General features: G+C 43.3%; 1 protein-coding gene across 1 annotated transcript; it reads left to right on the top strand.

Annotated features, from left to right (window-relative positions):
- The first annotated feature begins 896 nt into the window (after positions 1–896).
- LOC117495520 (trace amine-associated receptor 13c-like) lies at positions 897–9685 on the top strand. Its single transcript, XM_034146796.1, has 4 exons — positions 897–1019; positions 3074–3246; positions 3522–4005; positions 9350–9685. Exons 1-4 carry the CDS (start codon positions 897–899, stop codon positions 9683–9685), a joined length of 1116 nt encoding a protein of 371 aa, XP_034002687.1.
- The last annotated feature ends 3040 nt before the right edge of the window (positions 9686–12725 follow it).

Raw genomic sequence — 12725 nt, 5'->3', positions numbered from 1 at the left:
ATTAAGTTGTTTACGTAATCGTTGCAAGACAAAATCGTAATCAAAGATTAAAATACGATGAATTGCACAACCCAAGCCCTCGCACATCCATTCAAGTTTGGGTAGTGCCATGACTGCTAGAGACAGGCTCCAAGGATAAACATTACGTTCTGCATGGAGGGTGATGCGCTGAAAATGCTGTGTTGCAAATAATAATAAGAATACATTTTATTTGTATAATTGCCTTGTCGCTGTACAAGATGCAAAAACACAAAAACAAAACAACAGCAGAAAAACAAGACAATGCAGTATATAATCAATCACAACAGAGGACGTGTGATGAGTAGTGATCAGGGTGGATATACCAGTGTGAAGAGACATGTTTGGTGACGTGATTTGAGTGTGGTGGCGAGGTTGAGGAAAAAAGTCCCAGACTGTGCAGAGTTTTAACCGTCGGTTGTCCAAGACAGGATCCTGGTCAAACGTGCATCCTGTTCGTTACGTCAACATTTGTGGAAATTCTTGAAATTAATAGTCAAAGATGTCTTTCTGAGTATTTTGTATCTTTTGCAAAAGAGGCACACAACATGAAGAGCAATGTCTCCACAGCCGAGTGCAACCACTCAAACTGAAGAGAGAGCTTTTATACAGTTACGTACAATGAATACATGCTTAGTCATGAGATAACTGACCTAGGACCCTATCAGAGTACAAATAGACCCATGATCAGATCACTGGTCACCCACTTTGTGGTCACATGGCACCTTGTGACTGATCACCTTCTTGAGTGCTAAGATTTACTGTCTTTTGACATGTAAGGCTTACATAATATTATTTGTATCTGTTAAATGACATCATAGCATTCCTTTCTCTGATAATCATAATTTCGATTGCAGGATAGAGAGTCAATAATTTGGATGTCCAGTGGGAGGGAGTTCAAGAAGCGGGGTGCAGAGCAGCTGAAGGCTCTTGACCCCATGGTGTTTCAGTGGAAGGGTGGTGCAGGGAGGTGGAGGGAAGCAGAAGAACTAAGAGTGATGGTGGGTGTGTTGATGTGCAGGAGGTCGGAGAGGTATAGAGTAGTGACGTTGTGGATAGCCTTAAAGGTGTCAGGAATGGGGGGAAATCAGGACCCAAATGCAGAAGAGGAGAATATTCTCATCGCTCTAATCGCTCGAGTTTCACCGCGGCTGTCAGCGCGTCATTCAAACAGGACGCGCTGTCAAGGGGGCGGGGCTTATCTCCATGTAAATACTATGGTAGATACCAACTACTAAATGAACATATTTTACTGTGATGTAATTGTAATACACGTTTCAAAATGATGCCGGAATGACTACATACTGATACTGGTTAGTAAAAACCATGAATTAATGCTTTGACAATTGTGCAGACAAGACAGCAGGCGAAAAACCTTTTAAAATGCCTGTTTTCTGAATGGAGATCGGATCGATCAGGCTAAACTAACCTGTATGCTCTGTCCAAACTCACAACAACGTCCTAAAGACAGAAATAAAGCAGCGACTGTATTCACCATGACACAGACAGTCTGTGGTTTGTACATGTTTGACTATTGTCTAGTTTATGAAGAGATATGAGGAGCTGTGAGCTCTGTGTGCTAACAGCTAACGGCTGATGTTTTGGTTTTCTGTTTCAACGTCAGTGACGGCAGGCGGAGAGCCTCACCGCTGATTGGCTACCGTGCAAACGAGTCATGCGAATTTGACACTCGAGTTGAAAAAAATTGAACTCGAGCGGCCCCCTTCAATCGCCTCAATCGCACCACGTCATGCGCTTCAACCGCGTCATGCGCGCCGTCGGAGCGAATTCGCGTCTGTCCGCGTCTCTGCATTGACTTTAAATGTAATCGCGCCGCTCCCAAAAATCGCATCGCGTCCGTTGTGAATGCAGCTTTAGAAGCCCCCCTGCCATTTATTATACCATGAATCCAGAGTAAATTGCTTTTGTATGGTAAAACATGAATGTAATAACTAACACCAGGGTGATTTTTGTGAGATGCATGGAAGCAAGACCTTTTGGATTTTTTTCTAAATGAAATCCAGGGACATTTTTGGTTTTGCGGTCCATATCTCATTACAATACCTAATGTTACTAACTATTAAAGAAAAAATTGGGACAATTCTGTTTTAATGTAGGCTAGTTTGACCATTGTAACTTCTGTGCAGACATACTGATAAAATTGGGCTTTTAAGTAAGAAGCCAGGCAGGCATTTGGTATGATCACCATAGCCATAAGAGGCCGGAGGGCTGTCCTTAGCTTTCAGCTGTCAGATTGTAAACAAAGTCACGTGACTGGGGGCAGATAACAGCACTGACTAATTGTGGGCTTATCATGTTTATTCGGCCACAACAGAAAAAAAAGAAACCTCTTGCTCTCTCCAGAGGGGCAGGTCAGCCAAAAAGGGCAAAAGGGCCGTTGCCCGGGCAACATTAGCCCGTACCTGTGCACGTCCCTGCCTGACAGTATCAGGATATCAGCAGCTCTCCTCCTGAGCTGAACACTCTGAAACCATGTGTCCCTTTCCTGAGTCATCTGGGGGCTGCCAGAACTTTCTTGGGGCGGACAAACAGTCAATCTAATTGGCCTTCCCAATCTCTTGGCTTTATGTAGTTTTTGTTCCAAAAATAACCCTGGAACCACCAGGCCCAAAAGGCTAAATAACCTAAACCATTGAATCAATTTGGCTTCATTGACCCTTTGACCATAACTCTGAGGAGCCACTCCCACAATGTAACTTATCAGCATGGCCCACTTGGTTTCAATACTTCACGAAAAATGTTAATCTTTTAAGATTCTTTACACTGTAAAACCACTCTTGATGACTAGGAAAAAGTGGCCACCATAATCAAATAAGATGATGTCAATGTCGGGAATTATGAAAAAAATAAGTTGCATGGAAGTGATGAAGACTGAGATGAAGATGACTGCAGAAAACAAAGTAGAGCTTAGGGATTTCAGTCTTAGCTAGAGAGAAAGTAATAGTAGGGGCAAGACAGAAGAGAAGAGATATATCAGCTGCATAACGGAGAGCTTTGCCAGAACACAGCAGCTTCTCAACACGTCTCTCTACAGATGGAGACTTCCCAAAGGGATGAACTCTGCTTTCCACAACTCTTCAACAAATCCTGCAGGAAGCCTACGCCAGCTCTGTCAGATGTCCTGCTCGCTTACATCCTGCTGTCCTTCATCGCTCTCATCACTGCAGCTCTCAACCTGCTGGTCATCATCTCTATCTCCCACTTCAGGCACAGACAAACTTCCAGCTTAAGCTTGTATATGTTCACGATTGAAAAGTAACAGGATTTAGCAACGCATATATTCCTTTTAATGAATGTCTCAGATAATAGTGTTGTTTTAAATGATAACATATTCAAACCTGACGTTGTGTGACAAAATAGTTAAAGCAGGCACTCCACAACAAATGCATATCCATTCAATTGCTTTTTTTGTGTTTTACTGCTGTTTGTTGTTACAAGCTATTGTTGATAATTTTATTTATGATGATATTCTTCCTTTCCAGGCAGCTCCACACCCCCACTAACCTCCTCATCCTCTCCCTGGCTGTCTCAGACTTCCTTGTGGGCATACTTTTGATGCCTGTTAAAATCATTTCAACAGAGGCTTGCTGGGACTTGGGTGACCTATTGTGTGCTCTGTGTTATATTGTTGATTTTATCATTACCTCTTCTACAGTTGGAAACATGGTGCTCATATCCATTGATCGTTATTTTGCTATTTGTGACCCTCTACATTACACCACCAGAGTAACTCTGAACAGAACAAAAATCTGCATCTGTCTGTGTTGGATTTGCTCTGTTATCTATAATTGTCTCATTTTAAAGGACTTTCTGAGTCAACCTGATTCACATAATTCTTGCCATGGAGAGTGTGTAATTGTCACTGACAATATCACAGGAGCTGTTGACTTAGTTGTTAACTTTATTGCCCCCATTACTGTTATCATAGTTCTGTATATGAGAGTGTTTGTGGTGGCTGTGTGTTGTGTCTCGCCAGATCTGTTAGTATTATTTCTCTGTTTAGTTCATATTGTCAAGTCCGCGTCTGCCAACCCTTTTTTGTTATCTGTCATTTCCTGTTTTACTTTGTGAGTTTCTTCTCTAATTTCAGGTAGTTTGACTCCTACCTGGTCAGGTGTGCCAATTGACCTGATTACCTGCCCCGCCCTTATTGTTTGCACCTGTGGAGTCCCTTGTGTGTGTATTTATTCCCTGTTTTCTCTGTGCCAAGTGCCAGATCGTTTTGATTCTTGTGATGCCTGTCAGCCAGTTGTGTTCTGTGCTACGGTGAATTTAGGTTAGCTTTTTGAGAAGTCTTTTGAGCGTTTTGTATTATCTTGTAAAAACACCACAAGTAAATCCTTTTTTGGAATCATCTTTTGTCTGGAGTCGTGCATTTGGGTCCTATCATTTTTGTGTGTGCCCCAGTCATAACATTACGATCTGGCCAACAAATGGACTCAGCCGACTTTCAAACCCTGAGAGCAGCGCTCTGTTCTCAGGCTCAACGCCTGCGGCAGCAGGAGGAGGACATGACGGGCATAAACCAGGGAGTGAAGGCCCTGACTGACAGCCAGAGTGAGTTTCGTGGTGCGGTTACGACGCAGGTCAATCGTCTGGCTGAACAGTTCCATAATATACTCACTCGTTTGGATAGTGTGCCCGCCGCTTCTTCTGACGTGGCTGCCCCAGCCCCAGAGACTACAGCTGATTTTCTCGTGCCAAATTCCATGATTCGTCTTGCTCCTCCTGCGAAGTTCTCAGGTGAGTCTGGTAATTGCAGTCCTTTTCTAACTCAGTGTGACCTGCATTTTACCTGCCTGCCTGCTGCTTTCCCCAGCGATTCAGCCAAGGTGGCGTTCATTGTGTCCCACCTCACGGGAAGAGCGGAAGCCTGGGCTACGGCGGAGTGGGCACGGAACTCTCCGGTGTGTAAATCATTACAACTGTTCATTGAGACTATAAAAAAAATCTTTGACCGAACCACACCGGGGAGAGAAGCTGCCAGAGCCCTGACACAGATCTCCCAGCAGAATCAGAGTGTGTCTGATTACGCCATTGATTTTCGCACTTTGGCCACGGACAGTGGATGGAATGAAGACGCACTATATGATATGTTTCTCAGCGGACTCAGTGACTGTGTGCGGGATCTTCTTGTTCCTCTTGATCTTCCGCCGGATTTGGACAGTATGATCGCCTTGGCTATACGCACAGACACTCGGCTGCAAGAGCGACGGAGGGAGAAAGCCAGGAAAGCGTCACCTCCGCTAGCTAAACGAGGAAGCTCACCTCCTGCACGATCTCCACGACGGCCCGGATTTCGTACCCACTATTCCTCCTCTACCGTGAAACCTGCTTCGTGGACCACAGAAGAGGACCCCATGCAGCTCGGAAGGGCCAGGCTGTCTCCCGAGGAAAAGCAGCGGCGTCTCCGGGACCGTTTATGTTTCTACTGTGGGAAGCAGGGACATTTCCTGGGAGCCTGCCCGTTAAAAGACGGGGCTCACCAGTAAGACGGAGGGTGCTGGTGAGCCGACTGACAACCGCAGATTTTCCTTCACGTTCCATGACCCAAGTAGAGGTTAGTAATAATGAGCACAGCATATGTTTGAAAGTACTTGTAGATTCAGGGGCTGACGCTAATTTAATGGACTGGGGGTTAGCTAAACGTTTGAAAATTGCCTCCGTGCCTTTGACTCAGACACTTGAGGCTAGCGCTCTTGACGGTACTCTCATGTGCAAAGTGACTCATAGAACCATGCCTCTTAAAGTAACTATTGATCATGAACACACAGAGCATATGACTTTTCATCTGTTTGATTCTGCACAACATGCAGTAATTCTGGGCTATCCCTGGTTGTGTAGACATAACCCTCACATTGATTGGCGGACTGGTAAAGTTTTGGGGTGGGGAAGCGACTGTTCTCATTCGTGTTTCAGGGAAAAAACTGTGAGAGAGCCCATTATAGACACTGACATGGAAGATGAAAGTAGCCAAGACTCAGACTTCCCCGACCTTTCGAACGTGCCCAGCTGCTACCGAGATCTCAAGGAGGTGTTCAATAAGACTAAAGCGACATCCCTTCCTCCTCATCGCACCTATGACTGCGCCATCGATCTCCTGCCTGGGTCCCCCTTGCCCAAGGGAAGACTGTACTCTCTCTCTGCTCCAGAGAGAGAGTCTATGAGGGAGTACATAGACGGCTCTCTCAAAACGGGCCTCATCCGTCCCTCGTCATCTCCCGCCGGAGCTGGTATTTTCTTCGTCGAGAAGAAGGATGGATCCCTGAGACCCTGCATCGACTACAGCCCCCTAAACGACATAACCATCAAAAACAGGTACCCCCTCCCGCTTATGGCCTCAGCGTTTGAACTTTTGAAAGGTGCTAGAGTTTTTTCAAAACTAGACCTGCGTAACGCTTACCACTTGGTAAGGATACGGGAGGGGGACGAGTGGAAGACTGGTTTTAACACTCCAAGCGGACATTATGAATATTTGGTAATGCCTTTTGGTCTAACAAACGCACCTGCAGTTTCTCAGGCTCTCATAAATGATGTGTTGAGGGAGTTTTTGAATCATTTTGTTTTTGTCTATCTTGATGATATTTAGATTTTTTCCCGTGATGAGGATTCACACGTTCCTCATGTTCGCCAAGTATTAAGGAAGTTGTTGGACAATCAACTTTATGTAAAGGCTGAAAAATGTGAGTTCCATGTCAGTTCCACTTCATTTCTGGGTTTCATCCTGGGTCCTGACCAGATAATGATGGATCCTGCTAAAGTGAGCGCTGTGGCTGATTGGCCCACACCCTCTTCCAGGAAAAAAGTCCAACAGTTCCTTGGATTTGCAAACTTCTACAGGAAGTTTGTTAGGAATTTTAGTTCTATTGCCGCACCTATGCATGTACTCACCTCTCCTTCTGTTCAGTTTGTGTGAACTCCACAGGCAGACCAAGCTTTCCAGAAGTTAAAAAAGGTGTTCACAACAGCTCCAATACTTACCATCCCGGATCCTCAACGACAGTTCACGGTGGAGGTGGATGCCTCCAACGAGGGCATCGGGGCGGTCCTCTCACAGAGGGCAGAGAAAGACAGTAAGCTCCATCCGTGTGCCTACCTTTCACGTAAATTGTCTGCTGCTGAAAGAAACTATGATGTAGGCAATAGAGAGTTATTAGCCGTGAAGGTAGCACTGGATGAGTGGAGGCACTGGCTAGAGGGGGCAGGACAGCCATTTATTGTGTGGACAGACCACAAAAATGTGGAGTACATACGCAAGGCTAAGAGGTTAAACTCCAGACAGGCACGATGGACCTTATTTTTCAATAGATTTAACTTCACTCTCTCCTACCGTCCTGGCTCACAGAACACCAAACCTGACGCGTTATCCAGGCTTTTTGACCCAGAGGCCCTTTCCAAGGAGACCGAATCCATTCTACCACCCACTCGGGTAATAGGAGGGGTGACATGGCCAGTTGAGGCTAAGGTAAACCGAGCATTAGAGGGAAAGACTGTACCCAGCGGAGGTCCTCCTAACCGTCTCTTTGTTCCCCCATCTGTCCGCTCTGACGTGATTCACTGGGCTCACACGTCTGTACTAACATGTCATCCAGGTATTAAAAGAACTATGTACATGATAAAACAAAGGTTTTGGTGGCCTAAAATGGAGAAGGAGGTAACTGAGTATGTGGCAGCCTGCACTACCTGTGCTCGGAATAAGACCTCTACCCAGTCTCCTATGGGTCTACTGCAACCTTTGTCCATTCCAAGCCGCCCATGGTCTGACATCTCGCTGGATTTTGTCACTGGACTGACGCCCTCTGCAGGTAACACCACCATCTGCACTGTTGTTGACAGATTTACCAAGATGACTCACTTTATCCCCATGCCTAAATTGCCCTCTGCTAAAGAGACAGCAGAAGCTCTTTTATCTCATGTTTTCAGGTTGCATGGTTTTCCTCGAGATGTGGTGTCAGACCGTGGGCCGCAGTTCGTTTCCCAGTTTTGGAAGGAATTCTGCAGCCTGATAGGAGCCACTGCCAGCCTCACATCTGGTTACCACCCACAGGCTAATGGTCAATCAGAGAGGATCAACCAGGAACTGGAGACGTGTTTAAGGTGTCTGGTGTCCCAGAATCCCACAACTTGGAGCAAGCAGCTGATATGGGTGGAGTATGCCCACAACACCCAACCTACATCTGCCATGGGTCTCTCCCGGTTTCACTGCGCCTATGGTTACCAACCTCCTCTTTTTCCAGAAGTAGAGAAGGAAGTGACTGTACCATCAGCACATGCCCTGGTGAGGCGGTGTCGCAGAGTCTGGGCAGGAGCCCGCCAGATTCTCCTGAAGAGTGCTGCTCGCATGAAGAAAGCAGCAGATCGACATCGTCGTCCTGCACCTGCCTACAGACCCGGGCAGAAGGTTTGGCTATCTACGAGAGATCTACCCCTATGTGTGGCCTCCAGGAAGCTGGCTCCGAGGTTTGTGGGTCCGTTTCCAATAACTAAAGTTATTAACCCGGTGGCTGTTCGCCTGCGCCTGCCCAGGTCCCTGAGAGTTCATCCTACCTTTCATGTTGCTAAAGTCAAACCGGTTCGTGAGAGTCGTTTGGTTCCTCCATCCAAGCCCCCTCCTCCCCCCCGGATGTTAGACGGCGGTCTGATCTACGACGTCAAGAAACTGCTAGCAGTCAGCAAGAGAGGACGTGGCCGACAGTTCCTGGTAGACTGGAAAGGATATGGTCCAGAACATCGGTCGTGGGTACCAGCAAGCTTCGTTGTGGATCAGAGCCTGATAAATGACTTTTTCAGGCTAAATCCACAGGACTCTGGGCCGTCCGGAGTCGGCCGTAGAGGGGGGGGTACTGTTGTGTCTCGCCAGATCTGTTAGTATTATTTCTCTGTTTAGTTCATATTGTCAAGTCCGCGTCTGCCAACCCTTTTTTGTTATCTGTCATTTCCTGTTTTACTTTGTGAGTTTCTTCTCTAATTTCAGGTAGTTTGACTCCTACCTGGTCAGGTGTGCCAATTGACCTGATTACCTGCCCCGCCCTTATTGTTTGCACCTGTGGAGTCCCTTGTGTGTGTATTTATTCCCTGTTTTCTCTGTGCCAAGTGCCAGATCGTTTTGATTCTTGTGATGCCTGTCAGCCAGTTGTGTTCTGTGCTACGGTGAATTTAGGTTAGCTTTTTGAGAAGTCTTTTGAGCGTTTTGTATTATCTTGTAAAAACACCACAAGTAAATCCTTTTTTGGAATCATCTTTTGTCTGGAGTCGTGCATTTGGGTCCTATCATTTTTGTGTGTGCCCCAGTCGTAACACTGTGTCTCAGGCTCGAGCCATGCGATCTCATGTTATCGCTGTCACTATGCAACGTTCAGTTGGTGCAACTGCTAAGAAATCTGAGATGAAAGCAGCCAGGACTCTTGGTGTTGTTGTCCTTGTGTTTCTAATATGTTTTTTTCCATATTACACTCCATCCCTTATAGGTGAGGATATTGAAAATAGTAGTTCAACCTCACCCATTGTAGTCTGGTTGATGGATTTTAACTCTTGTCTGAACCCAGTGATTTATGCCTTGTTATACCCCTGGTTTAGAAATTCTATCAAGCTCATTGTTACCCTTAAGATATTTAAGTCCTACTCGTGTGATTCTAAAATACTCTAATGACGGGCTGGGGTTGAGATATATTGTAAAAAACCTCTGTTAAAATGGACATATTTTTGCTATTGTTGCTGAGTCAGAATGCAATGTGTAATGGCTGAAGAAATATAAGACATTATTTAATGTAGTAACACATATGTAACTAAAAGATATTAAATAATTGAATACAAAATAAAACTTGTAAAGATTACATTGTGTGGAAGAAGTAGTACAGTTAGTAGTAGTAGTAGTTTTTGACCTGTGTTGACTTCAGTTTGACCAGTATTCTGGTAATGATATGTTCAATTGTTAATTTTGTAGACAATATGCAGTACAGACTTATTGAGTATGTCGTTGGCAGAAGGTCAGTCTGCAACTTCAAACAAAAAGACAGAGAGGTGTGTGTGTGTGTGTGTGTGTGTGTGTGTGTGTGTGTGTGTGTGTGTGTGAGAAAAAGGAGAGAAGGTTTTACTGACACATAACAGATTTGGTTCTCCAACACACTGACGATACAATATAACAAGAACAAAAATAAATCTTGTTGAGTGCTAACACATGTTTATTTTACCATTGCCCATGATAATTTACATGTACTGTCTCTTGCAATAATGAGGGATTAAAATGTAGAAAAACATTCATAATATTTAGGCTGACAATAACAATTAAAACTTCAAGCAGCGATGACCTCGCTAGGGCTGCTCGATTAAGGCAAAAATCATAATCACGATTATTTTGGTCAATATTGATATCACTATTATTAAATATGATTATTCATTGACTTTGAAAACATCAATTTATTGAACTTTAAAAAATAAATAAATAATAATTTGAACAGTATCTTTTTAACAGTTGATTACCCTGAACCTTAAGCATAATTCAACTGAAAAACCAATACAAATATAAATAAAATAAATTATACATTTATATCTACATTTAAATAAATAATATCAAATTAATAAATACCAATAAAGAAGCTCAACAAATATTTTGGGGCGCACTTCCACAACCTACTGAACATAATAAATATAATAAATACAAATAAATTAGATTATTGGCAAAGTATTCAGCTGAAGCCACATATTTTTCAACTTCCTCAAGGCCTTTGTCATAAAGGGCAGGCAAGGGTTCAAGTTATGTGGGAGCCAATGGGAGCTGAGCTCCCATAAGGAGGGGCCTGAGCTCCCATGAACGCAGTGAAATCATACATCTGTGGGGGTCGCTAATACATTACCAACTACCATTATTTTAATCACAAATAATACATGTGTCGATGCAATGTAACGAGTATTATTTACGTTAACGAGGTAAATAGGCTAAAAGAAAACAAGTTGTCCAAAAAAAACTACGCATCGTATTCTCTCTTGAATGACAATATGCCTGCACTTCACCTCCAAGGTGCGCAATCAATTATTGCGCAATCTATGCCGAGATGATGTGTTATGTGGTGTGCGTAGTTGAACCTTTCCATATTTAAGTTTGTAGCAAGTAGAGGGCTGCTGTGTGTGTGTGTGTGTGTGTGTGTGTGTGTGTGTGTGTGTGTGTGTGTGTGTGTGTGTGTGTGTGTGTGTGTGTGTGTGTGTGTGTGTGTGTGTGTGTGTGTGGACACACATTAGTTTTAAAGACCCCCATGAAACCCAAATTATAACTCGACCCTGGGGCAAGCAGTGCAGATCTGGTGAAATGATGCCGAGATGGCATCACGTAACAATTGTCCATAGTTTTTTTTTTTTTTTAACATTTATATTTTATTAGACATTTTCAAATACAAAAACATACGGACACGGACATGGCTCACACACATCACAAACAGAACAGGACAATAACATGAAGGGTGGGGGGGTAGGGGGATTACAGTGTCAGTTACATTTTATGTATGCATATGGCTTTGTATTTATACATGATTTGCTTCATAATATAGATATACTTCATTGTTTCCTCATTATTATTATAAAACAAAAACATTTATAATAGGTAAATAAATAAAAGAATAGATAAATAGTCAAATAAATAAATAAATATATATATATATATACACACACACATACCCATCTCTTCCTTTTCTGATTAATTCACCTCTTCATTCATTTACCATTTAATTTCACTTCCTTCATTATTATTACCATTGTTTTTCTGTTTCTTCATAGCTTATTTCTCTTTATTTATATGTATTTATTAATATATTTATTATTATATTATTATATTTATTATTGGCAGCCGAGATGGTTTGAGTCCAGGAAAGCCCTTATCCCAGAGCCTGTTTTCTGGCTTAACCAAATATAACAGGGAGAAAGCAGCTTCTTCCATAATTAAAGGGCCCATGTCATGGCCATTTCCACTGATCATAATTACATTGTTGAGGTATACTAAAATAGATTTATACTGTGCATTTTTCCAAACTCACATTGGTTTCGCATACAGCATCTCTGTAAAGTGTGTGTATTCAGCAGTATTCACTCTCTCCACTAAACGGCTCGTTGCAGCTCTTGCCCCCCCCCCCTCCCTTTGAGCCCAGTGTGCTCCGATTGGTCAGCTCGGCCACTCTGTTCTGATTAGTCAACCACCAGAGAGGCTCCGCCCATGTCTAACAGTGCTTTTTTCGGCTCGCTCTGACTCTGAGAGGAACATCAGTCTTATAATGGCGTCGGTACAGCCGTTTATTTTATACGCTAACTAACCGAACTGTACCTACAACTGTTGTTATAGAAGAGTAAGTTATTTTTACCTGTAATAAACTACTACTGTTTGATGAGAAATCAAATCATGGTTTGCTATATATGAATGATATGTTATAGGAGCAAATAATTCAGGGAAGAAAGGATACTAAGTATTTCCATCAAACTTTATTTTTAGAAATGTACAAAATTAACATGTGTAAATATACATATATATATTAGGGCTGTCAAGTTAACGCGTTAATAACGCGTTAACGCAAAAAAGAATTAACGCCACTAATTATTTTAACGCGATTAACGCATGTGTATTTGTTGTCCTCGGCCGCCCCGTAGTTTCAGAGCGCATCGAGTTTAAAATACCATCTACAAGCTGATGCTGACAGCCCCGCTCC

This window comes from Trematomus bernacchii, unplaced genomic scaffold (assembly GCF_902827165.1).
Source record: "Trematomus bernacchii unplaced genomic scaffold, fTreBer1.1, whole genome shotgun sequence".
In the NCBI taxonomy this organism is placed as follows: domain Eukaryota; kingdom Metazoa; phylum Chordata; class Actinopteri; order Perciformes; family Nototheniidae; genus Trematomus; species Trematomus bernacchii.
This window is presented reverse-complemented; position numbering and strand designations above follow the sequence as displayed.